General features: G+C 37.6%; 1 protein-coding gene across 1 annotated transcript in view; it reads left to right on the top strand.

Moving 5' to 3' along the window:
• Sptlc3 (serine palmitoyltransferase long chain base subunit 3) overlaps positions 1-27,057 on the top strand; it is a 112,915-nt gene that overhangs the window by 5,538 nt on the left and 80,320 nt on the right. The window contains exon 2 of the mRNA XM_028756838.1: positions 21,134-21,319. Within this exon, the coding sequence (XP_028612671.1) occupies positions 21,134-21,319 (186 nt within the window). The remainder of the gene's footprint in view (positions 1-21,133; positions 21,320-27,057) is intronic.

Below are 27,057 nucleotides of genomic sequence, written 5' to 3'. Positions count from 1 at the left end.
ACTTCCTGACTTCCACATCAGCATCTACCTTTGGTGACTGCACATGGGATGGATACTCAGGTGGAAAGGTCTTCAAATGGCCCCTCCTTCAGTTTCTGTCCCTCACTTTTACAGATTTTTTTAAAAAAATATTATACAAAAAATTCTCAGATATCTATCACTTATATTCTAAAACTGGTATTTTGCTGTATTCTGTTGAATATCTACTCATTATCTCTCCTTCTACTCATTCATCAATCCATATATTTTATGTATTTTAAAGAAGTTGTAGAGCAATTATACAGTGACCCTAAACCACTCAGCATGCATGCCACTAACTAGACTTCAATATTTAAGGTAAAATTTACAAATATATAATATATATCTTTCAGAGAGTTTGACCTAGACTGTCTTTTGATTAATTTTAATAGATTTTTCCTAAAACCATTTGATTGGATGCTTTCAACTTCTTAACACGGGAAACAATCTCTAACATGGGAACTAATCTGTAACATGGAAACCAATATACAGATTATCATTTGTTCAGGTAGAAGAGGGGGCTCACCTGTTGATTTTGAACTGGATAAATATCAATTTTTTTTAGATCCATAATCCCAATGGGATCAACAGATACTTTTATTTTTGTTTTTTAAAACATACCAGCTACTGAAAGGTATTCTGAGCTTAGAAATCCTCACAATTCCATCCATCTTTTATCTTCTAAAATGGAGAAACAGCCATGTAACCAAGCTGCCATTGCCTTCCATTACCACCAAAATGAGTTCTGGTCTCTTGATATTCAATTCAAGGTTCTTCCTGGGAAGTTCTAGGAAGTTCCTTTTCTAAAACAAACAAACAAAATACTTTGTTTCACAACTGATATCATAAAATGAGAAGGGGAAGGATGAAAGAGTGAAAAGAGATCCTAAGATAGGGGAAAGTGTTATCAAATACAGGAGATACTTCCAAGGAAGTTGAAGGGGTTACAAGGAAGGAAGCAGAGTTGAACAGAGATGGGGCACAAAGGAGAGTCTCTGATTGAAGCATATCCCTCCTTTGATCTTAGGTGTGTCAGCATTCCTGGTAGACCACTTCTCTGGGCAGGATTTGGGTGTAGAGAGCTGTGTCACAGGGTTAGCACTGGTGGAAACCAGAAGGATCCTGTCCCTGAGTGCTCCAAGGTTCCTGTGCCCTGTGGTCTCCTATCAGGTCCCTCTTTGGCCAGTTATTGGAGCAAAAGTGTTGGTCTCACTTACGAGTGATAGCACTCCTTGTAGACCACCTCCTTCTGGATGAGATTTGGGTACTAATAGCTGTACCACAGGGTTAACTTCTGGCTGCAGATGGAAACTTGCTCTAATTTCTTTATGGAGTCACTCAGAGCTATGAGTTTTCTTCCTAGCATTGCTTTCATTGTGTCCCATAAGTTTGGGTATGTTGTGCCTTCATTTTCATTAAATTCTAAAAAGAATTCTTAATTAATTTAATTTCTTTTTTTTATTTCTTCTCTGACCAAGTTATCATTGAGTAGAGAGTTATTTCACTTCAACATATATGTGGGTTTTCTGTTGGTTTTGCTGTTATTGAAGACCAGCCTTAGTCCATGGTGATCTGATAGGATGCGTGGGATTATTTCAATCTTCTTGTATTGGTTGAGGTTTGTTTTGTGACCAGTTATATGGTCAGTTTTGGAGAAGCTACCATGAGGTGCTGAGACAAAGGTATATTCTTTTGTTTTAGGATGAAATATTCTATAGATATCTGTTAAATCCATTTGGTTCATAACTTCTGTTAGTTTCACTATGTCTCTGTTTAGTTTCTGTTTCAATGATCTGTCCATTAGTGACAATGGAGTGTTGAAGCCTCCCACTGTTATTTGTGTGAGGTCCAATGTGTGCTTTGAGCTTTGGTAACATTTCTTTTACAAATATGAGTACCCTTTCATTTGGGGTACAGATGCTCAAAATTGAGAATTCATCTTAGATTTTTCCTTTGTTGAGTATGAAGTGACCTTCTGCATCTTTTTTGATAACTTTTGGTTTAAAGTCAATTTTATTCGATATTAGAATGGCTACTCCAGCTTGTTTCCTGGGACCACTTGCTTGGAAATTTTTCTTCCAGCCTTTTACTTTGGGGTAGTGTCTGTCTTTGTCACTGAGGTGCATTTCCTATATGCAGCAAAATGTTGGGTCCTGTTTTCATATCCAGTCTGATAGTCTATGTCTTTTTATTAGGGAACTGAGTCCACTGATGTTAAGAAGTAGTAAGGAAAAGTGATTGTTGCTTCCTGTTATTTTTGTTGTTAGAGGTGGAATTATGTTTGTGTGGCTATCTTATTTTGGGTTTGTTGTAAGTATTTTCTTGCTTTTTTTTTAATATATTTTCCCTCCTTGTGTTGGAGTTTTCCATATATTATCCTTTATAGGGCTGGATTTGTGGAAAGATATTGTGTAAATTTGGTTTTGTCATGGAATATCTTGGTTTCTCCATCTATGGTACTTGAGAATTTTGCTGGGTAGAGTAGCCTGGGCTGACATATCCCCAAGATCTTCTGACTTTCAGAGTGTCTGTTGAGAAGTCTGGTGTAATTCTGATAGGTCTGCCTTTATATGTTACTTGATCTTTTTCCTTTACTACTTTTAATATTCTTTCTTTGTTCTGTGCATTTGATGTTTTGATTATTCTGTGACAAGAGGAATTTCTTTTCCAGTTTAATCTATTTGGGATTCTGTATGCTTCTTGTATGCTTATGGGCATCTTTTTCTTTAGGTTAAGGAAGTTTTCTTCTATAATTTTGTTGTTACTGGGCCTTTGAGTTGGGAATCTTCACTCTCTTCTATACTTATTATCCTTAGGTTTGGTCCTTTCATTGTGTTTTAGATTTCCTGTATATTTTGGGTTAGGAGTTTTTGCAATTTGCATATTCTTTGATTGTTGTGTCAATGTTTTTTTATGGTATCTTCTACACCTGACATTCTCTCTTCTATCTCTTGTATTCCGTTGGTAATGCTTACGTCTATGACTTCTGATCACTTTCCTAGGTTTTCCATCTCTACGTTTGTCTCCTTTTGTGATTTATTTATTGTTTCTATTTCAATATTTAGATCCTGGATGGTTTTTGTCCAATTCCTTCACCTGTTCGGTTGTGTTTTTCCTGTATTTATCTAAGGGATTTATGTGTTTCCTCTTTAAGGACTTCTACCTGTTTACCTGTGTTCTCCTTTATTTCCTTAATGGAGGTATTTATGTCCTTCTTAGAGTCCTCTATCAGCATCATGAGATGTGATTTTAGTTTATAATCTTGCTTTTCAGGTATGTTGGTGTATCCAGGGCTTGCTGTGGTGGGAGAACTGGGTTCTGATGTCAAGTAGCCTTAGTTTCTCTTGCTTATGTTCTTGTGTTGGCCTCTTGCCATCTGATTATTTCTGGTGTGAGCTGGTCTTGCTGACTCTGTGTAACTTGTTCCTCCTGTAAGCCTACGAGCTTGTGATCTTAGATGTGTCAGCACTCCTGGGGGACAACCTTTCTCCTGGCACGTTTGGAGTGGGGAGAATTGTGACATAGGGTCATCTCTCAGGCACAGATCGAAACCAGAAGGATTGTGTCCACAGGTGCACTGTGGTTCCTGAGTCCACAAGGCCCCGGGTGTGTCGCAATTGGGCCTGGTATTGGGGCAGTAGTGGTGGTCTCACCTGTGAGCTTAGGTGTATCACTACTCCTGGGGGACAAGTTATCTCAGGGTGGGATTAGATTCCAGAGAGCTATGGCTCAGGATCAGCTCCCAGGCGCAGATGGAAACCAAAAGCCCTGTACTTCTTCTATTATATAAAAATAAACTTTAGATTTTGGTCATAGTTGGTGGTATAGATGTTTCTCTGACAGGATAACTTGATTCTTAAACTTCTGAACACTTCTTTTCCTTTTTTTAAATTTTTATTTTTTATTCTTTTCAGACAAGGTTTCTCTGCATACCCTTGGCTGTCTGGAACTTACTCTGTAGACAAGGCTGACCTGGAACTCCTGGAGATCTGTCTGCCTTTGCCTCCTTAGTGCTAGTATTAAAAGCATTAAAGGCATAAGCCACCACTGCCCAACTTCTGAAACTTTCTAACCATAAACCCAAGTGAAATTTTGTTAATTAATAAATTAAATTTTATGCATGCTTCATGAGAAGAAAGCAAGGAGAATTAATGAACTACAGTTACCATCATTTTAGTATTTTAAACTTTTATGTTTAATTTTTAAAAATCAAAATGAATTTTTGAAGGATAGCAGGATTTGAACCTAGGAATTTACATGAGCTAGCCATGCCCAGTATCTGAATTTTTACCTTAGCCATGAAATAAAAGAATTTCAATGACATTTGTCTTGTTTGTACATCTTACAATGATATTGAACTTCTTAGTATATAAGCCACCAAATCTCAATGGTACAATCATTGAAAATTGATTCCTCACTCATCTGGGGATAACATCTGAAATGTAAAAGACTCAACTACTCCATCCAGTTTCTTAAGACAGGTTCAGTCTGGTTTATGCAATAAAAAGGGGGAGAGGTGGAGAGCTTTTGGGGATGTCTGGCAGGAATCTGACATTGGCCAAGGACAAGGAAATGGGTTGCTTGGAAGGAATCTGACATAGGTCAAGGACAAGGAAATGGACTGCAGGCAAGTATCTGTCATTAGGCTGGAACAAAGAAGTAATTTCAGGCAGAAATCTAAATCCTAGGCTAGAACAGTGAAGAAATTTCAGGCAAGAATCTAAATCTCAGGCTAGAACAAAGAAGCAATTACAGGCAGAAATCTAAATCTTAGGCTAGAACAAAGAAGTAATTACAGGCAGAAATCTAAATCCTAGGCCAGAACAAAGAAGTAATTGCAGGCAGAAATCTAAATCCTAAGCTAGAACAAAGAAGAAATTTCAGGTAGGAATGTAAGTCTTAGGCTAGAACAAAGAAGTAATTGCAGGTAGGAATCTAAATCTTAAGGTAGAACAAAGAAGTAGGCTTCAGGCATGAAAATAACTTTGGCCTAGGACAGGGAAGTTGGCTCAGATATTTTGGTCATCCTAATAAGCCCTTAGAAATAGTGATCGCAGGGGTGATCACCAGACTCTGTTATTGTGTTCTTTGACTATCTGGGTTTATAGTCGTCCTTGTTCCTTGACTATTTGCATCTATTGTATTGCTAGTTCCTCAACCTAGAATTGACCTTAATACTTACATGCAATTTAAACAGCATAAAAGCAAAAAAGGAGGAGGAGGGATGAGATAGGAGACTAATAGGGAGGGAGGAATGGGGAAAGGGGATAACATATGAAATGTAAATGAATAAACTATCAAATTAAAAAATTGCAAATGTTCGGCAATTTTAAAATATGTCTTCAGAGGTGACCTTGGCTAGTAAGATTAAAATAAAGATACAATAAGGAATGTTGTATAGACTAGGTAAAGAAATGACACTTTGATTTTTCTACCTACTTTATATTTATGAAAACTCAGCCATATTTGTCTGCAAGAGATATAAAAAATGTAAAATCACTGTGAGAAGGTGGAAAAGAAAGTGAATAGTCTTTACCACACTGACAATAGTAGTAAACTATTTCTAAATATTTTATCAGAGATAACAAGTGTTATTCTTTATTTTAAGTAAATGTAGATTTTAAAGTAAATTTTATTTTTAAAATATAACTTGAATATAAAATAAACATCACACACCAAAATCAACCAGACCCAAAGTCTACACATCTCAATAAACTTTCATCTAGTTAAAATAGACAGGATAGAAAATTCATGGAACTCTTTTTAGTTAGGTTATCCTAGTATCTTAAAACATCATAAAAGCTCAGTAATCATTATGAAATTAATATTTATAAACTATGATGAACTACAGAGTTGATTTGTATCTCATCTGCTTTTCCAATCTTATTTTTATTCCAATTATACAACCCAGAATATTGAGTCACATTTTGTTTGCTTTTACTTAAAAGAGCATTTACTAAAATTCTCTTTTCTACCCTCTTACTTCTAGTACATACAGAGGGAATCTAGGAGGAGTTGGGGGAGGGAAACAGTAATTAGAATATATTGTATAAAAAAGCTATTTCAAAAAATTAATTTATAAAACAATTGAATTTCTGTGTTCTATTTTTAAAAAGAGGTAGAAAATAGAGGGTTTAACAACTCTCTTATTTATGAATGACTAGTTAGTCTGAAACATGAGGATAAATAAAGTATTTCTAAATTGTTTTATCTGTAAAGTACATAACACAATGCTATGGTCTACATACATTCATTGCTTAGTAGCCATATTGGATTATTTCCAGGACCAAAGATACCAAACTCTACAATACTCAAGCCTCTTTACTGACAACATGCAAAATGCTGTGCTATTTTATGTAGTCTATACATGTTCTCCAATTATTTATATCACTTTAGATTAATTATTATATCTATTAATAATAAAGGCTATGTAAATACTTGTCATGTTGTATTGTTTTGAGAATACTGACAAAAAAAATGATGTCTGTGCATGCTCAGTTTAGGTCCACTTTTTTTTTCTTTTTTTTTTTAATTGGATGTTTCACTTACATTTCAGATGTGATCCCCTTACCCTATCCCCACCCTGCCTAGGAACCCCCTATCCCATCACCACTCCTCCTGCTTCTCTGTGGATGTGCCCCTACCTAACTCCCCTCCAACCTCCCCACCCTCGAATTCCCCCACACACGGAGTCCAGCCTTCATGGGACCAAGAATCTCTTCCCCCACATATACCTGACAGGGCCATCCTCCCTTACATATACAGCTGGAGCCATGGATCCCTCTTCCCTAAGTGCTCCCAGGCTGGTGGTTTAGACCCAGGGGGCTCTGGTTGGTTGGTATTGTTGTTCCTCATGAGGCCACAAAACCTTTCAGCTCCTACAGTCTTCACTCTAACTCTTCCATTGAGAATCCCTTGATCAGTTCAATGGTTAGCTGTGTGTGTTTGTCTCTGAATGTCAGACTCTTACAGAGCCCTAAGGAGACAGTTATATCAGGCTCCTGTCAGCATGCACTTCCTGACATCCACATCAGCGTCTACCTTTGTTGACTACACATGGGATGGATATCCATGTGGAATGATCTCCAGACGACCCCTCCTTCAGTTTCTGTCCTACACTTTGTCTCCATATTTACTCCCTTGAGTATTTTGTTACTCCTTCTAAGAAGGACCGAAGCACCCACACTTTGGTCTTCTTTCTTCGTGAGCTTCATGTGGTCTGTAAGTTGAATCTTGGGTATTTCAAGCTTCTGGGCTAATATCCAATAATCAGTGAGTGAATACCATGTGTGTTCTTTTGTGATTGGATTACCTCACTCAGGATGATATTTTCTAGTTCCATCCATTTAGCTAAGAATTTCTCGAATTCATTGTTTTTAATAGCTGAGTAACATTCCATTGTGTAAATGTACCACATTTTTTGTATCCATTCCTCTGTTCAAGAACATCTGGGTTATTTCCAGATTCTAGCTATTATAAATAAGGCTACTATGAACATAGTGGAGTGTATGTCCTTGCTACATGTTAGAGCATCTTCTGGGTATATGCCCAGGAGTGGTATAGCTAGATCCTTAGGTAATGCTATGTCCAATTTTCTGAGGAACCATCAGACTGATTTCCAAAGTGGTTGTACCAGTTTGCAATCCCATCAATAATGGAAGACTGTTCCTCTTTCTCCAAATCCTTGACAGCATCTACTATCACCTGAGTTTTTAATCTTAGCCATTCTGACTAGTGTGAGGTGGAATCTCAGGGTTGTTTTGATTTGCATTTCCCTGATGACTAACGGTGTTGAACATTTTTAGGAGCTTTTCAGACATTCGAGTTTCCTCAGTTGAGAATTCTTTGTTTAGCTCTATACCCAATTTTTTAATAGAGTTATTTGGTTGTCTGGAGTCTAATTTCTTGAGTTCTTTGTATATATTGGATATTAGCCCTCTATCAGATGTAGGATTAGTAAAGATCTTTTCCCAATCTGTTGGTTGCCATTCTGTCCTATTGACAGTGTCCTTTGCCTTACAGAAACTTTGCAATTTTATGAGGTCCAATTTGTCAATTCTTGATCTTAGAGCATAAGCCATTGGTGTTCTATTCAGGAACTTTTCCCCTGTGCCTAAGTATTCAAGGTTTTTCCTCACCTTCTCTTCTATTAGTTTCAGTGTATCTGGTTTTATGTGGAGGTCCTTTATCCACTTAGACTTGAGTTTTGTTCAAGGAGATAAGAATGGATCGATTTGCATTCTTCTACATGTTGTCCTCCAGTTGAACCAGCACCATTTGTTGAAAATGCTGTCCTTTTTCCACTGGACAGTCTTAGCTCCTTTGTCAAAGATTAAGTGACCACAGGTGTGTGGGTTCATTTCTGAGTCTTCAATTCTATTCCATTGATCTTCCTGCCTGTCTCTGTACCAATACCATGCAGTTTTTATCACTATTGCTCTGTAGTACAGCTTGAGGTCAGGGATGGTGATTCCTCCAGAAGTTCTTTCATTGTTGAGAATAGTTTTCGCTATCCTGGGTTTTTTGTTATTCCAAATGAGTTTGAGAATTTCTCTTTCTAACTCTGTGAAGAATTGGGTTGGGATTTTAATGGAGATTGCATTGAATCTGTGATTGCTTTTGGCAAGATGGCCATTTTTACTATATTTATACTGGCAATTCATGAGCATGGGAGATCTTTCCATCTTCTGAGATCCTCTTCAATTTCTTTCTTCAGAGACTTGAGGTTCTTGTCATACAGGTCTTTCATTTGCTTGGTTAGATTCACTCCAAGGTATTTTATATTATTTGTGACTATTGTGAAGGGTGTCATTTCCCTAATTTCTTTCTCAGCCTACACATCTTTCCGTAGAGGAAGGCTACTGATTTGTTTGAGGTGATTTTATAACCAGCCACTTTGCTGAAGTTGTTTATCAGGTTTAGGACTTCTCTGGTGGAAGTTTTGGGGTCACTTAAGTATACTATCATATCATCTGCAAATAGTGATACTTTGACTTCTTCCTTTCTATTTGTATCCCTTTGACTTCTTTTTGTTGTCTAATTGCTCTGGCTAGGACTTCCAGTACTATATTGAATAGGTAGGGGGAGAGTGGGCAGCCTTGTCTAGTCCCTGATCTTAGTGGGATTGCTTCAAGTTTCTCTCCATTTAGTTTGATGTTGGCTACTGGTTTGCTGTATGTTGCTTTTACTATGTTTAGATTTGGGCCTTGAATTCCTGATTTTTCCAAGACTTTCATCATGAAAGGATTTTGAATTTTGTCAAATGCTTTCTCAGCATCTAGTGAGATGATCATGTGGGTTTTTTTTCCTTTGAGTTTGTTTATATAGTGGATTACATTGATGGATTTCCGAATATTGAACCATCCTTGCATTCCTGGGATAAAGCCTACTTGATTATGATGGATGATTGTTTTGATGTGTTCTTGGATTCAGTTTGCTAGAACTTTTTTTATTGAGTATTTTTGCATCGATATTCATAAGGGAGATTGATCTGAAGTTTTCTTTCTTTGTTGGGTCTTTGTGAAGTTTGGGTATGAGTGTGATTGGAGCTTCATAGAATGAGTTGGGTAGTGTTCCTTCTGTTTCTATTTTGTGGAATAGTTTGAAGAGAATTGGTATTAGGTCTTCCTTCAAGGTCTGATAGAATTCTGCACTAAAACCATCTAGTCCTGGACTTTTTCTTTTTCTTTTTTTTTTTTTTTTTTTTTTTGGTGGAGAGACTTTTAATGACTGCTGTTATTTCCTTAGGGATTATGGGACTGTTTAGATGGTTTATTTGCTCCTGACTTAACTTTGGTACCTGATATCTCTCTAGAAAATTGTCCATTTCACCCAGATTTTCCAGTTGTGTTGAGTATAGGCCTTTGTAGTAGGATCTGATGATTTTTTTAATTTCCTCAGTTTCTGTTGTTATGTCTCCCTTTTCAATTCTGATTTTATTAATTTGGATACTGTCTCTGTGCCCTCTGGTTAATCTGGCTAAGGGTTTATCTAGCTTGTTGATTTTCTCAAAGAACCAGCTCCTGGTTTTGTTGATATTTTGTATAGTTCTTTCTGTTTCCATTTGGTTGATTTCAGCCCTGAGTTTGATTATTTTCTGCCTTCTACTCCTCTTGGGTGTATTTGCTCCTTTTTGTTCTAGAGCTTTTAGGTGTGCTGTCAAGTTGTTAGTGTATGCTCTCTCCAATTTCTTTTTGTAGGCACTTAGAGCTATGAGTTTTCCTCTTAGCATTGCCTTTATGGAGTCCCACAAGTTTTGGTATGATATGTCTTCATTTTCATTAAATTCTAAAAAGTCTTTAATTTCTTTCTTTATTTCTTCCTTGACTAAGTCATCATTGAGTAGAGCATTGTTAAGTTTCCACGTGCATGTGGGTTTTCCATTGGTTCTGTCATTATTAAAGACCAGACTTAGTCCGTGGTGATCTGATAGGATGCAAGAGATTATTTCAGTCTTTTTGTATCTGTAGAGGCCTGTTTTGTGACCAATTATATGGTCTATTTTGGAGAAGGTACCATGATGTGCTGAGAAAAAGATATATTCTTTTGTTTTAGGATGAAATGTTCTATAGATATCTGTTAAATCCATTTGGTTCATAACTTCTGTTAATTTCAATGTGTCTCTGTTTAGTTTCTGTTTCTATGATCTGTCCATTGCTGAGAGTGGAGTGTTGAAAACCCCCACTATTATTGTGTGAGATGCAATGTGTGTTTTGAGCTTTAGTAAAGTTTCTTTCATTTATGTGGGTGCCCTTGAATTTGGAGCATAGATGCTCAGAAATGAGAGTTCATTTTGGTAGATTTTTCCTTTGATAAATATGAAGTGTACTTCCTTATCTTTTTTGATTACTTTTGGTTGAAAGTCGATTTTATTTGATATTAGAGTGGCTACTCCAGCTTGTTTCTTGGGACCATTTGCTTGAAAAATTGTTTTCCATCCTTTTACTCTGAGGTAGTGTCTGTTTTTGTCACTGAGGTGTGTTTCTTGTATGCAGCAAAATTCTGGGTCCTGTTTGTGTATCCAGTCTGATAGTCTATGTCTTTTTATTGGAGAATTAACTCCATTGATGTTAACAAGTAGTAAGGAAAAGTGATTGTGGCTTCTTGTTAATTTTGTTATTAGAGGTAGAATTATGTTTGTGTAGCTATCTTCTTTTGGGGGTTGTTGGAAGATTACTTCCTTGCTTTTTCTAGGTTGTAGTTTCCTCCCTTGTGTTGGCGTTTTTGATCAATTATCCTTTCAAGTGCTGGGTTTGTGAGACGATATTGTGCACATTTGGTTTTGTCATGGAATATCTTGGTTTCTCCATCTATAGTGACTGAGAGTTTTGCTGGGTATAGTAGTCTGGGCTGGCATTTGTGTTCTTTTAGGGTCTATGTGATGTCAGTCCAGGATCTTCTGGCTTTTATAGTCTCTGGCGAGAAGTCTGGTGTAATTCTTATAGGTCTGCCTTTATATGTTACTTGACCTTTTTCCTTTACTGCTTTTAGTATTTTTTCTTTGTTTTGTGTATTTGATGTTTTGATTATTATGTGATGGGAAGTATTTCTTTTCTGGTCTAGTCTATTTGGAGTTCTGTAGGCTTCTTGTAAGTTTATGGGTATCTTGTTCTTTAGGTTAGGGAAGTTTTCCTCTATAATTTTGTTGAAGATATTTACTGGCCCTTTAATTTGGGAATCTTCATTCTCATCTATACCTATTATCCTTAGGTTTGGTCTTCTCATTGTATCCTGGATTTCCTGGATGTTTTTTGGTTAGGAGTTTTTTGCATCTTACATTGTCTTTGACAGTTGTGTCAATGTTTTCCATGGTATCTTCTGCACATGAGATTCTCTCTTCTATCTCTTGTATTCCGTTGGTGATGCTTGTGTCTGTGACTCCTGATGTCTTTCCGAGGTTTTCTATCTCCAGGGTAGTCTCCCTTTGAGATTTCATTATTGTTTCTATTTCCATTTTTAGATCCTGGATGGTTTTGTTTAATTCTTTATTGTGCTTTCTTGCAGTTCTTTAAGGGATTTTTGTGTTTCCTCTTTAAGGGCTTCTACCTGTTTACTTGTGTTCTCCTGTACTTCGTTAAGGGAGTTACTTATGTCCTTCTTAAAATCCTCTATCAGCAACATGAGAAGTGATTTTAAATCTGAATCCCACTTTTCCTGTTTGATAGAGTGTCCAGGGCTTGCTATGGTGGGAGATCTGGGTTATAATGATGCCAAGTAACTTTGGTTTCTGTTGCTTATGTTCTTGTGCTTGCGTTTTGCCTTCTGGTTAACTCTAGTGTTACCTGCACTCACTGTGTCTGACTGGAGTCTGTCTTTCCAGTTATCTTGCTTGTGTCAGAACTCCCCAGAGTCCAGATGTCTCTGTGATCCTGTGATCCTAAGCTCCTGTGTGGAAGAACTCCTGGGACTCAGGCTGCCTCTGGGATCCTGAAGTCCTGCTGCTCTGAGAGCAGTGGTTCCTCTAGGATGGCTCAGGATACTTTGTCTCCACAAGAGCAGATCAGCTACAGCTAGGTGTCTGTCCCAGCCAAAAGGGCCCGGGGGGTGGGGGGGGGGGGGGGGGGGTGGAAGGGAAGTGGTATTCCAGAGGGGCGGAGTCTGGGTTGTTGATGGGTCCTGAGCGCCCATGGCTCCCAGTTGTAACTCTGGGGCATAGGGAGTGGTAGGGGGTTCTTACCCACTGCTCTGAGTTCAGTGGCTCCTTGAAGATGGCTCAGGCTAAGGTGTCTCCATAGGAGCAGACCAGCTAGGTGTCTGCCCCAGCCAAAAGGACCCGGTGGGGGGGTGGAAGGACTCAGGTGCACTTTTAAAAATTATTTTTCATCTAAGGTTGATTAGATATAGGATAGACATAAGATCTGGGAAGATGTCAAGGTAACTACTTATCTCCCAAAATTCCCAAATGGCTTAACGGAATTCGGATATTAAACAATGCGATTTAAAGTTAAATTGTGATGCACTTAAGGCCCTGCCAAGTAAAATAGAACTGCATGCATTTCTCATTCTTACCCCAACCCCCTGATATGATCTTAGTGCTATGTCATTTGTATGCCTTCAGCAATATCAACTTCACATGCAACAGTACTTTAGAAGGGAGTACTAACAGCCTTGGAATCAATCAGATATTCAGCTGTTCAAAGTGGGGCAATTTCCTTTGTATAAATTACCTGGTGCATGTTTGATTCAATTCACCAGTGGCATCATCTGGGTTGGGCTGTTCTAGAAGTTTTAAATCAGTAATTCAGTATTTGTATTTGTTGTGGGTCTGCTTAAGTTTCCCTTATGAATCAGATTTTAGAATAAAGCCTTCCTTGGATTGTACTCATGTCACAAATGCTCTAACATGTTAGCATATACTTACTTATGACACCCCCTTAGGATAGCACTCTCTGTACAATCAGCAGTAATGTTTCCTGTTCCTTTCTAACTTGAATAATTTGAGTATTCTTGCTTTGGTTCAGTCCAGCAAGGTTAAGTGTATTTTTCCTATTTGGTGGAGGATATGGGGGGTGATGGGGGGGGGCAGGAAACAGAGTTTAGCTGTCCTGGAACTCATGCTATAGAACAGGGAACTCAGAGGGATCCACCTGCCTCTGTCCATCTGCCCCTGAGTGCTGGGATTAAAGGCATGAACCATTTGAAGAACAAAATTCTTTATTGCTTATTTAAGTTTCATTGTAATTTTTGTTTTCTTTAGCTTTATTTTATTCTACTTTTTCCAGTATCTTAAGTGACAGACTATTCATCTGAGATGTTCCTTTTGGGACATAAACACCAGGGCTATACACTTCACACAAAGCACTGCTTGGTTATATTTGATAACCACTTTTATTAATTTCAAAATGTTTTCTAACTTCCTTTCATTTCTTCTCTGATTCATTCCAATTTTGGAATGTGTTGTTTCATTTCCACATAATTGTACATTTTTCATTTTTTCTGTTATTTATTTTTAATTTTATTGCATGGTTCCAATTGCTTTAAATTTATTGTGGCTTGTTTTATAGCTAGCTTGTGTATGCTTTTGAGAAAATGTGTATCTTTCTGTTTGGAGGAAGAGAATTCTGCAGATGTCTGCTGTTTTATCTATTATCATGAGTAGAGTACTGAAGTTCTTACTATTGTTGTAGGATAGGCTCTTATTCCATTTCTGTCAAGTTTTCTTTCATGTATTTGTGGGGTTTAGTAGCAGTAAACACGTTTTTGTTGTTGTGTTTCCTAGAGGATTGCAATTTTACCTCTATACAATTATTTTCTACAACAAGACAAGACTACCTCTCTTTCTATTTTTAATTTTTCCTTATTCACTTTACATCCTGCTCACTGCCCTCTTCCCAGTCACCCCCTCTTCTTCTCCTCCAGCAATCCTTCCCCCCATCCCCTCCCCTTCTCCTCAGATCAGGTGGGGGGGCCCCTTGAATATCCCTCCACCCTGGCACTTCAAGTCTCATCTTCTCTCACTGAAGCCAGACAAAGATAAATTTGGGGTTGAAAGTCTTGTGAGTGAGCTGGTGTCCCCAGACGACTTAGCAGTTAGGAGCACCACTTTGTCTATTACCAAGCACACTTTAGTTCAAAGGTCAATGAGAGCAGAAGCACAGCTCTTGCAGAGGCTGTTCTTACAATACAACCCTTTCCACTCCAGCAGTTTATTTCCAACTGTGATTCTGTGTTTTATAGTGAATTATAGCTGGAGTTCACTTTGCTTTTATGCAGCTTGACACTCCACCACTTGATGGGATTGTTTCCTCCATTCATTTTTACTATGTGAAAATTATCATTGGGTTGATGACTGCCAAGTTTTCTGTTTTCTATGGCTTGGCTTGGCTTTTTGGGTGTCTTGTATTTGGTCTAACTTTAATACTTGCTTTGGATTCAGTGAATGCTCTAGTGTAATATTATTACTTTAATGGTTTTATTTTTTAATTCTTGAGTTTTCTTCGTAGTTTCTTTGGTACTTAACATAAATATACAGAACTGGCAATGCTGCAGTGTGGAAGAGCACTTGCCTGCTGTGCATAAGTTCCTAGATTCAAGACACACTGCTCCAAAAATAAATATATGCATCTATATGTATGTAATATATGTCATAAATATATATTGTCAATATATATTTCAGTTTTATACATATGCAAGCCCAGTGAGCTGCAGAACTGTCCTTTCAGTACATTACTCCTTCTTTCTATGCCTTTATTGCTCTAATATTGCATCAGTATATTTTACAAATTTAAAAGTATCATAATTATTGCATTAAATAACTATGTCCTTTTGAAGAGGCTAAAGGAAAATATATAAGCTAAATGATGCATATGTACCATTGATATAGGCATGCATGTATATGTCCAGATAAATGCACAGAGCAAGAGGGACAGAGAAGTGGTAATTTTGTTGATACCCATTTACCATTTCTTGTTCTACTCATCAATTTCTGTGGGTGCTCACTGTCACCTCGTATCCTGTCCTTACTCTAATGTAGCTTCATTCATATCTAAGTACTTTATGCCATTATTTAGTATGTGTCCATCAACAGCATCAACACAGAACTTGCACATATTATATTGTATAATGTCTTTTAAAATCATTTGCTAGAAAAAAAGAGAAATGTATAAATTACATTTTAATGATTATATAATAAAAATCTTCCTTTGTTCTTCTGGGTGGAAATGACTGTATTTGAATTTCTGTTTGAGACTTTTAGACTGAAGAATTTTCTTCGGGTTATTTACTAAGTGCTTTCTTCTATTCATAAATTCTCCAAGTTATTTCTTTCACAATGCTCTAATTTTACATTCATTTTCTTTTATTCATAAACTTTCCCAGTTATTGTTTATCTTGTAACATCTTTATTTTTACATTCACTTTTCAGTCATGGGTTTTTCTGATCCACAATTACTAATCTGTCTACATTTAGAATCCATTGCCTTCTGGACACCATCACATGTGCTGAGGGAGAGCCGCCTACCTCACCTCTGTCACTGGGGCATCATGAGTTACTTTTTCTTGCTCTTCATCTTTCTCATGCACATTTTTAATATCACATTGATGTTGATGAATCTATTTGCCTTATACCTTATTTTGGATAGAAATAAGCATCTAAATATGTAATCAACATACTCCATGAAAATAGGGAGAGTTTCCAGCCAACATTCTAATAATATTTCACTAGAATTTTTTATCGCCTTTCTTTTCTCTCAGTTTAAGTAACTGTTTCTTTTTTAAGTGCTAACTCGCATTTTATTTTCAAATGGCCCTCGTCATTTCCCTTTATTTTTCTTTATCTCTATGCATTTGGAGGCTTTGGTTTGTATAAATCCTAACAACATTTGCTGACTCTTTTGATTTCCAATTTAAATATACTGCAGAGTCTCCATGCCAATTTTCTAGATTAGTTACTACACAGCCTTCTAAAAGAGTCTCCACTTGTTACCCACATTAGCCTTGAATTCATGATCCTTCTACCTCTGTCTCCCAGTTGCTGGGTTACAGGTATGTGCTAGCATGCCCAACATTTCCACTATCTTATTCTGCATTTTTGAGTCTTTTATTTGGTGAGACACTCTATCATGCCTTTTTATTTCTTTCAACAAAAGTGTCTTTTTGGCATTTTGTAAAAATTTATTTACTTTTATTTTATGTGCACTGGTGTTTTGACTCCATCTATGTCTGTATGAGGCTGTCATATCCCTTGGAATAGGAGTTACAGAACTTTGTGAGCTGCCATGTGGGTGCTGGGAATTGAACCTGGGTCCTCTGGAAGAGTTGCCAATGCTGTTAATCACTAAACCATCTCTCCAGTCCCCCTTTTCTGCACAATGAACATATTTGTAATATGTACATATATTCATATTTTTATAGTGACATTTGCCTTTGTTCTCTTTTTTTTGGAACTGATTTTAAATTACTGTATGAAGTCACATGCTCTGTGTGTGTGTGTGTGTGTGTGTGTGTGTGTGTAGTCTTTATTTTATTGGACATTTTTTTATTTACATTTCAAATGTTATCCCCTTTCCAGGTCCCCCCCCCAGAAACCCCCATCCCATCCCCCCTCCCTTGTTTCTATGAGGGTGTTCGCCCACCCACCTACCCATTCCTACCTCCCTGGTCTCGAATTCCCCTACACTGGGTCATCAAACCTTCACAGGACCAAGGTCCTCTTCTTTCATTGATGCCATACAAGGTCATCCTCTGCTACATATGCAGCTGGAGCCATGGGTCCCTCCATGTGTACTTCATGGTTGGTGATTTAGTCCCTGAGAGCTCTGGGGATTCTGGTTGGTTGATATTGTTCTTCCTATGGGGTTGCAAACCCCTTCTGCTCCTTTAGTCCTTTTTCTAACTCTTCCCTCCATTGGAGACCCCGTGCTCAGTCCAATGTTTGACTGTGAACATCTGCCTCTGTATTTGTCAGGTTCTAGCAGAGCCTCTCAGGAGACCACTATACCAGGCTCCTGTCAGCAAGCATTTCTTGGCATCCACAATAGTGTTAGGATTTGGTGACTGCATATGGGATGGATCCCCAGGTGGGGCAGTCTCTGGATGGCTTTCCCTTCAGTCTCTGCTCCACATTTTGTCTCTGTATTTACTCCCATGAATATTTTGTTACTCCTTCTAAGAAGGGCCAAAGTACCCACACTTTGTTCTTCCTTCTTCTTGAGCTTCATGTGGTCTCTGAATTGTATCTTGGGTATTCCAAGCTTTTGGGCTAATATCCACTTATCCATGAGTTTATACCATGTGTGTTCTTTTGTGATTGGGTTACCTCACTCAGGATGATATTTTCTAGTTTTCAAGAATTTCAGGAAGTCATTGCTTTTAATAACTGAGTAGTACTCCATTGTATAAATATATCACATTTTCTGTATCCATTCCTCTGTTGAAGGACATCTGGGTTATTTCCAGCTTCTGGTTATTATGAATAAGGCTGCTATGAAATAGTGGAGCATGTGTCCTTGCTATATGTTGGAATATCTTTTGGGTATATGCCCAGGAGTGATATAGCTGGGTCATCAGGTAATAATATGTTCTATTTTCTGAGGAACCACCAGACTGATTTTCAGAGTGGTTGTATCAGCTTACAATCCCACCAACAATGGAGGAGTATTCCTCTTTCTCCAAATCATTGCCAGCATCTGCTGTCACCTGAGTTTTTGATCTTAGCCATTCTGACTTTTGCGAGGTGGAATCTCAGGGTTGTTTTGATTTGCATTTCCCTGATGACTAAGGATGTTGAATGTCACTTGCTTTTATCCCAACAATAATATATTGTTATGTCCTCTAACCAAGAATTTGTGTGGGAATATCTCTGTGAATGTCTTTGTGTATACATCTATGTTTTTGTATGTGTGTATATGTCTCTGTGTGTCATTGTTTGTATATATTTTTGTGTGTCTGTGAGTTTGTTTGCTTTAGTGGCTTCCTTGAATGACTTTCATAAGATCTCTGGTCTCAGAACACAAAGCTCTAAAACTGCTCCTATCTCCCTTTATATCAGCATAGAAACGACAGTAGTTACAGTAGGTCTCTCCTATATGTCATCTCTCCTAGTCACTCTGGTGAGCTACTGACCTCAATCTGCATCACTCTGAGCTGCTTGTCCCCATACTTACAAGGCAGTTGTTTTATTGCCTGTTATTCCAATAAGGAACAAGCTGTCCCATAATCAGACCCAATCAAAATCACTTTCATGGGTACATTTTTGAACTCAATCTTTAAGGTTTGGTCTGATCCTAAAAGGGCTCTTGTTGGCTGTGTACTTCTCTGCTTCTCTGGAAAACTGACTCCTGACTACAGTTTAACTTGAAATTTGTGGAGCCACTGCTGTCTTCTATGGTGCTAATCATGGAAGCATCCTTTTTTTCTTCTTTTAGGAATATATATGTAATTGTCCTGAATTCCCCTGCTCTCTGTTCCAATTAAGGTCAAATATTTAAAGTATTGAATGCTTTGAAATTTTGTGCTTTTATGATTAAACTCTCATCCTCAGTAAAGTCAGTAAGTCATTGTTTTATAATCAGCTACAGAACAGTTCCTGTGTCTTTGTGTTTTATGAACAGAACTCTGGGTGGCGTAGTAACCTTTGGAGAGCTTGCCTTTCCTCTTCTACCATAGAAATCATATTTGTCTACTATGGTAGGATAAGGAGAACTGGGGCTGCAGTACTCTCAGCTAAGCCAAGTGCAGTCTCCATCCTGAGAGTGGATAGTCAGTGGAGAAAAACATCTCCCTATCTCTAGTCATATTGGCAAGAAATTTAGCCTTTATAAAGCAGCTCTGAAGCTTGATGAGAAAGCTGGCAGACTGGCATCTCCTCATGCCAGCTTCAAACTGAGGTAAGAAAGGAGAAGCCTCATCATTATAACCATACCCACTCCCAAGGAAACTTTCTCAAGTTTCTGAGTGAAGAAGTTAGAGGAAATAGGTTATGGCTTACTACCAGAGACTTTCACTGATCTCTGAGAGTATGTCATTGATTATCTTGAACAAATACTACATCATATTAATGTTCATACAATTTCCAAACACTTTATAAATTTGTATTTCTTTATTTTTACCAATTATGTTAATTATTCAAAGAATTTATGGAATTCCCATGATACTATTAGAAAAATGAATACATGCACACACACACACACATACACACACACACACACACATACACACACACACATACACACACACACACAAGAAAAAAACCAACTCCTATACTGAATGCAGAATACTTTGACAGAGTTTTGTACTCCAGGTCATTCGCAGTGATTTGTTTTTCTGCTCAGAAATCACTTAACTGCTGCAATATACATAAAGTTCATAAAAAGTTCACAAGCTCATCAGAGACAGCTCTTGATTATAATATGCAAAACCTGCCTGCATTCCACTGTAAGTAGGACAGTGAGAATAGCCTTACCGCTAGCCTTCTGGATTCCATTAGTGTTTACCATCTCAGAGTGGATTCATAGCTAAGCTTCCTACATAAATAGAGTGAATAAGGCCTGAAGCTTTCCCTTACTTTTCATTGTCAAATCCATTCTCCTTTTTAAGGCCTGATATAGTAGCATAATTGAATATGTACCATGTTCCATGGGCTACCTCATCTTGAAAGCAACTTTTCATTGATTTTATGTCTTCTCTCTCTCTCTCTCTCTCTCTCTCCTCTCTCTCTCTCTCCGTGTGTGTGTGTGTGTGTGTGTGTGTGTGTGTGTGTGTGTGTGTGTGTATACATGAACACTAATGGCTCATTCCAGGGCCTTGTGCACACTAAGCACAAGAGAGCTATGCTCTTTTCCCTCTCATCAAGAAAAAAGAAAACCCTTTCTAAGTGGTTTGGCTGAGTTTAATAAAGGAATATCTCATCTGTTAAGAAATTATTTGTGTATTTCCAATGAAGTAATATAATAATAAAATTACATGAACTATCTTATCTATTAATCAATTGAGCAAATATTGATGAAGCTAGTTTGAGCAAATTAATGTGACAAGAATTGAAACAGTTTGATGGTAAACACCTCTCCAGTGTGACATCAATTCCTAAAAGAGAAAGATTTTTTGTTTGTTTGTTTGTTTCATACTTGTTTGTTTGTTTGAACTTAGTTTCACCAATAAATTATACCGCATACAAAGATAAAATAATAGAATTTTTCTTTTCATCCTCAAATAGCAAGAAATGATTTTCCTAAAATGATTCTGCTACCTTTTTGTTGAATTTGTTTGTAACTTTTTAGGGAAACATAAAAATTGATAGCAGTGTTCAGAGTTAGTGTTTCAAGGGAGATACTGGCATGGGACCCTATATCACATGAGTGCAGAGTGCTGATTGTTGCTGTTGTGTTCTTAAAAGATTTCAGTGAGGCAATGAGCTTGAGCTCACAATTAAGAAAAAATTCATAGACTTCCATTTTGGAATCTTAAGAGCATCCATATTTCAATAAGTTTTCACCAAATTATTGTAAAGTAAACTTATGTTGCTGTTTGTCCTTCTTAATGATCAAATTCCAATATCTTTCAAGAAATTTTAATACTTTTTAATGAGTTCTTTAGATTTTAAAGGTCCAAAGTTTAAAAACATAACTAACCTGATTTTCAATGAGAAACTGCTGATCTTGGATTTTCATTGTGTTTTCAGCAAAATAGGAAGACACATGTGAAGGATAAGCCTGTCTTTGAGTCCTACCCAGAACCACCACTTTATGTCTTTGTTTTCACTTACATGGGATATGGAATTGGAATGCTATTCGGCTATCTCAGAGATTTTATGAGAAACTGGGGAATAGAAAAATGCAATGCTGCTGTAGAGCGAGAAGAACAAAAGGTAAGTATGCTTGCCTCCCTGGCTCTGTGTGTCTACCCCTTCCTCTTCTCAAATAGTAGTTCAGACACAGACTCTAGAAACAAGGATATGTCCCAAGAATCACTCGCTGTAAATTCCATTCATCTCCACTTACAAAGCCATCTCTGATGTATTTGTGGCCTTGGTGTTTGTTTGTTTGTTTTGTACTAACATTTATTGAAGTACTATTAACTACCAGGTACAGAATTTAAGCTTTCTTGTTCATTATCGCATTTAACTTAGACAATATTTCCATAACCTATATGATAAAAGATCATTTTAATGATGAATGAGCCAACAAGAAAGCCAGCAGTGGAAGCAAGAGCACCTGGGAGGTACCCTTCTCTGCTTTTATAGATTCAGTATCATTTGTGCTCTATTCCAAAGTAAGAACATATACCTTGGTGGAATGTGACATTTTAATTTCATGTAGGACAGAATTTCTCAATGTTTGCACTACTAGCATAACTCATTGAATGATTCTTCTGTTTCGAAAGCCTTGTGCATTAAATGATTTCAAGCAGCAACCCTAACCTCCACACACTAGATTTGCCATTAACACCAACTGACACACATAGTAATGACCAAGTCGCTGCATTTAGAACAACTTGCATAGCTATTTGTAAAGCATCTGTATTGCTTTTTTTTCTGTACTGAGCTAGAAAATAAGTGGGAAGATAATCAGAGATCTATCCTATATGTATATATAATTAGTTCTTTGGGAAATTCATACATGTCTTGATCATATTCCCAGCCTCTACCAACTCTTTTCACTTCTACACCCCTTTCTTATACACCTATCTTTGTGCCTTTTTCCCCTTAACCTATCAAATGCAATTTGTGATGCCCAAATATTCTTGGATGTGTGGTCTTTCACACATGGAAACCTAGCATGATTAATTTGCCAGAAGATCTATACTCTAAAGGAAAACTGACTTTCCATCTTTCAGAAGCTATCAATAGCCAATAGTTCCTCAGCACTAGTGTGCCTTCATGCCCACATCCCCTCTCAGTGCTGGAATTTGGTCTGTCTCAATCTTGTATGGGTCTTGTGCATGCTGTGATATCCTGTGTTGCTCCCTGCTATGTTTGTTTATTTATTTGTCTGCGGCCCTTCCTCCCCAATGATCCCTAAGCCTTGAGAGGAGAGAGTGCCTATATTGATGTTCAATTTAGTGTGGATCATTCTTCAGCCTCTTATCCTCTGTACCTTGACTAGTTATCTCTTTGTGTTGATCACCATGGACTGCAAAGAGAAGTATCTCCGATTTAAGTTGAGAGATGTATTACTCTTTGGGTACAATCTAAGAATAGGAGACTATTAGAAGAGACATAACTCCTACCTTCAAAGAACAAACCATAAAAAAGATGCTGATAAGAAGTCAGGTAAATAGTAGAGGGCACTAGCAGAGCTTTTAAGAGTGCCTGACCTGAACATGTTGCTGAGAAAAGGATCCTGGGATAAACAAAATTAAATTACGAACATAGAAGAATAAGAGGTAAGGCAAAGGGCAGATATTCTTTAAAGAAATGGACAGTGATACAGGATGGTACAGAAATAAGAGGATAGTCAATAAATTAAGGAACTACAATGCTTGAGTATCACTGGACAACAACAGGGGGACTGGAGCCATTACAAGGTCTCCTTCAAATACTGAAGGTCAGGCCTCTATCCCCGCCTTCACAAGTTTAGAATTGCCACAGCCCTTCTATACTTAGAGAAGGGAGGAGATGTCAGGGGCAGCCCTGCTTACACACTGAAGGCCTAAAATCAGCCATAGGCCTAAAATCAGCAATAGGCTTGTCATACATGTATACTAACACCAAGTATTGGGTCTCAGTGGAAAAACATTGAAACAGATGGCTATAAGCTAATGTAAACAGGCAGCTTTTGTAGAAATTTACAAGCCTGAGTAGTCATAGATCTTGTAAATTGGTAGCCTTGGCAGACAATACCAACTTAGATAAGGACAAGCGAGTCATAGGCAGAGTCATAGTGACTTGTTCCCTGAACCTTCACCCAGCCGATACCCGGTTCTGAAGATATCCGTATTCCCCCTGAACACCCACACTCCAGTGTCATCCCCTTCCCCACATCCTGCCTTTCTGTGTTTATAACCCCTGTGTGAATGAATTACAATTTGAGAAAAAATAAATTATAAAAAATAATAATAAAATAAAAAAATAAACACTGGAAATAAGAGGAAAAAAGAATTAGCATATGCCAAATATTCTGTTTATTTGAATTTATACACTGATTAGTTATATACTTTTATGAGATAGGTACTGTAATATGATTTCATATTTTTGAATAAAGTAACAAAGACATAAAAAAAACAATGCTTGAGTATGAGGACAAAGACCATGTGAAAGGCAAGTAGAGTCAGACTATAATTGTTTTATAATCCATAAATGTTTATTATAAGAACAATGAGAAAACACTGATGGATACAGAAAATGTAGATTTGTAGATTTAGAAAGATTATTCTCGTAACATCATGAAAAATGGATTACAGAAAGAAGACACAGAACTAGATGAGACTGTGAGGCTGGGTCCCAGGTAGTGACAGCAGGGAGGTAATAAGAGATAAAGCCAAGAAATGTTGAAAAATTGCCATAACAGATAGTTGATCTTCTGGAGAAACAAGAAGATAAAGACTACACCCAGGGTTTTGATGTGGGTGGCTGTGCATATGTCATCATTCACTGAGATACAAGATAGAGGAGAAAGTTTTTTAAAAGTGCAAAGTGGCTGAGTCTTCATTTCAAAGGTTTGTTTAAAGAATCGGTTGCCAGGTATATAAAGATGGATCTCCGGAAAAAAAAAAAAAACACTCTCAAGTTAAGTCTGTAGCATCCTCTATGAGTCTTCAGCATACCAATGTATACCAAAGCCAAAGAAGTAAACAGGATCTCCAGGGCTGGTCTAGAATAGGTAAACAGAGAAAAGAAAGTTGAAATGAACTTCAGAATTGAATAGATGTCAGAGATGGAATTCAAGAACAAAAGCAAAGTGACACTGAAGAAGGCCTACAGTTCACTTTTTCATGAGCTGTGGAAGAGGTTGGTAAAAGACAAATGGAACTGCTTTTGAAGATATTTACACAAAAATCAACTCTTGGTTGCATGTAGAAAAAGATACTAGAAGGAATGCCAAGTAATCTCAAGTTTCCCACTTGGGCAGAGACATTGGTGACAATGTCACAGTCATTGCAGTGAAAAAGTCTTATATTGACAATTGTGGTGGTCCAGACCCAGCATAAGCCTACCTAAGTGAGTCTTGGAGCTCAGTGATTGAGAAGACTCTTTGGAATCATTCTGAACTGAAGTAAGGGCATTGGGCCTTCAGGCCTTTGCAATGATAGGGACTTCTGTCAGAGACCCTAGTGGGGGAAAATTCTCTTCAGACCTAGGAAATACTCAAAAAATCTATAAAGCCTCAATGTGCCCAAGAAAGAGAAGTAATTCATTCAGTCTTGAATGATATGTTATAGGCAGCATACAGCAGCCTGTACTTTAAATTTTGTCCCCAGAGTTACAATAATTGTTTGACCACAGAAAGGAGTGGCAATAAATACTTCAATAATTTACAATTCTTTATAAAATAGTTTTTAGTCTGTTTCCTGTGAAAGAGATTAATGTAATATATTCTCCTTAGTAAGTATGTTTTTAAAATTTGTTACTTGTCTCATTTGAGCTGCTTTAGAAATTTAGAGGTTCTAGAGTAGATTATAATTACTAATAACTATATTCTTTGGATGTGACTTAGTCCTACCAATCCTGTCTTCAGACTTACCTTTTATTTAATGCCCCATACTTCCGTCAGCATCCTTGTCTTGTGTTAACAAACTTTCTCAACCACATCTTGAAGACTATTTATCAAAGCATGTAATAAGCTAATTCCCAATGACCTGTGGTTCTTTTTAGTGAGAATGAGCATTATTGTATTGTAAACACCATCACTGGTGGTATGAAGCACGTACCCTATGAGGGTATACAGAGTTTTGGGGGAAACCTTTGTAATTGGCTTTGACTTTGTATGAAATGGATTCTGAATAAGGGGCAACCTGATATACCAGATTGTTTTTTTTCTCACTCATTCTTCTCAAACAATCTCTGTATTTCTAGCAAACAAGCCTAGTCACATATTATAATCTCCAGACTTATTCTTGCCCATCATAATCTCATCTGCCTTAAGACTACCTCCATGGTTCTTTTTCCATAAAGTCTTCCCAATTCTTCCAACAAGTTATGATTCTTTCTCCTGCTCCAATTCTGTGAATTCCCAAAGCACTTGGCTCAAGCCATAACTATGACTCTTGTTTTTTCTGCCTACCATCAATTATTATGAGCCAAATGATAAGATAACAGATGATCTGTGTGGTGGTTTGAATATGCTTGGCCCAGGGAGTGGCACTATTAGGAAATATAGCCTTGTTGGAGGAAGTATGTCACTTTGTATGTGGACTTTGAGACCCTCCTCCTAGCTGCCTGGAAGACAGTCTTCTCCTGTTTGCCTTCAGAACAAGATGTAGAACTCTCAGATCCTCCAGCACCATGCCTGCTTGAAATCTGTCATGCTTCCCACCATAATGATAATGGACTGAAACTCTGAACCTGTAAGCCAGTCCCAATTAAATGTTTTCCTTTATAAATAAATGTTCCAAGATGGATGACAAAGGGCACAGACACACTAGGAATAAACTTATAGGTCACTCCTCCAGAAAAACAGCAAAGACTTGTTGAGGTACTTGCAGAGGGTAGAGGAAATACAGAATGGCTAGTAGAAGGTAGTTATAAATACCACCTAAGACCACATAACCAGATGCAGAAATGAGGATTGTAAGTGGCATGAGTGCTTCTGTTTTATTTTGTTACTAAAAAGATTTTTCCCAAGGGACATTGACTTATTCTAAATTTACAATGCATTTGTAATTATACAAAGGATAGTTTATATCATATTAGGCATATTTATGACCTGGTTTTTGTTTTCATTTGGACATGAGATATGATTTGTGTCAAGTTGACAAGGGGAGGATTGTAGTGGCTATTCCCAGTTGTCAACTTGACTATATCTGGAATGAACTACAATCCAGAAATGGAGGGCACACCAGTGATCTAGATCTTGAAGCTGGAAGACACAGGCTTTTGATCCAGATCTTGAAGCATAGTGGCCATGAAAAGCTTAAGTCCATCAAGGTGATACATGCCTTTAATACCAGGAGACAGAAGCAATCAGATCTCTGAGTTCAAGGCTAGCCTGGGATAGAGGAAGTTCCAAGTAAAGAACAGCTTAGGTCCAGGCATGGTGGTTCACACCATTATTCTGGGTCATGCTGGAGGCCTACACAATGACAATAAAAGACGGACAATTTCCTTCTTCTTCAGTTGCTTGCACTTACTTGCCAGCACTTCTGTTGGAACTTAGCTCTTCAGGATTCCAGCTTATCCAGAAGACTAGCTGAAACACCTAGCCTCATGGGACTGAGAAATTACTAGATTCTTTGACTTTCCTTTCATAAATTCCCGTTGTTGGGTTAGTTGGAATGCAGGCTAAGTTTTTACAATACATTTCTTTAATCTATAGAGACATTCCATAAGTTTTTGTAACTCTAAAGACCCCTGACTAAGACACTCTGCTTTGAACCTCAACTCATCTGCAGATCTTCACATTCATGGGTGGCATTTTTGTACAAGAACATAAGCTAGTATCTCTGCTG

The sequence above is a fragment of the Grammomys surdaster genome, unplaced genomic scaffold, assembly GCF_004785775.1.
Source record: "Grammomys surdaster isolate TR1022 unplaced genomic scaffold, NIH_TR_1.0 129, whole genome shotgun sequence".
NCBI classification, from domain to species: domain Eukaryota; kingdom Metazoa; phylum Chordata; class Mammalia; order Rodentia; family Muridae; genus Grammomys; species Grammomys surdaster.
Note: the sequence above shows the minus strand (reverse complement) of the source record. Positions and strands in the feature narration are given on the sequence as shown.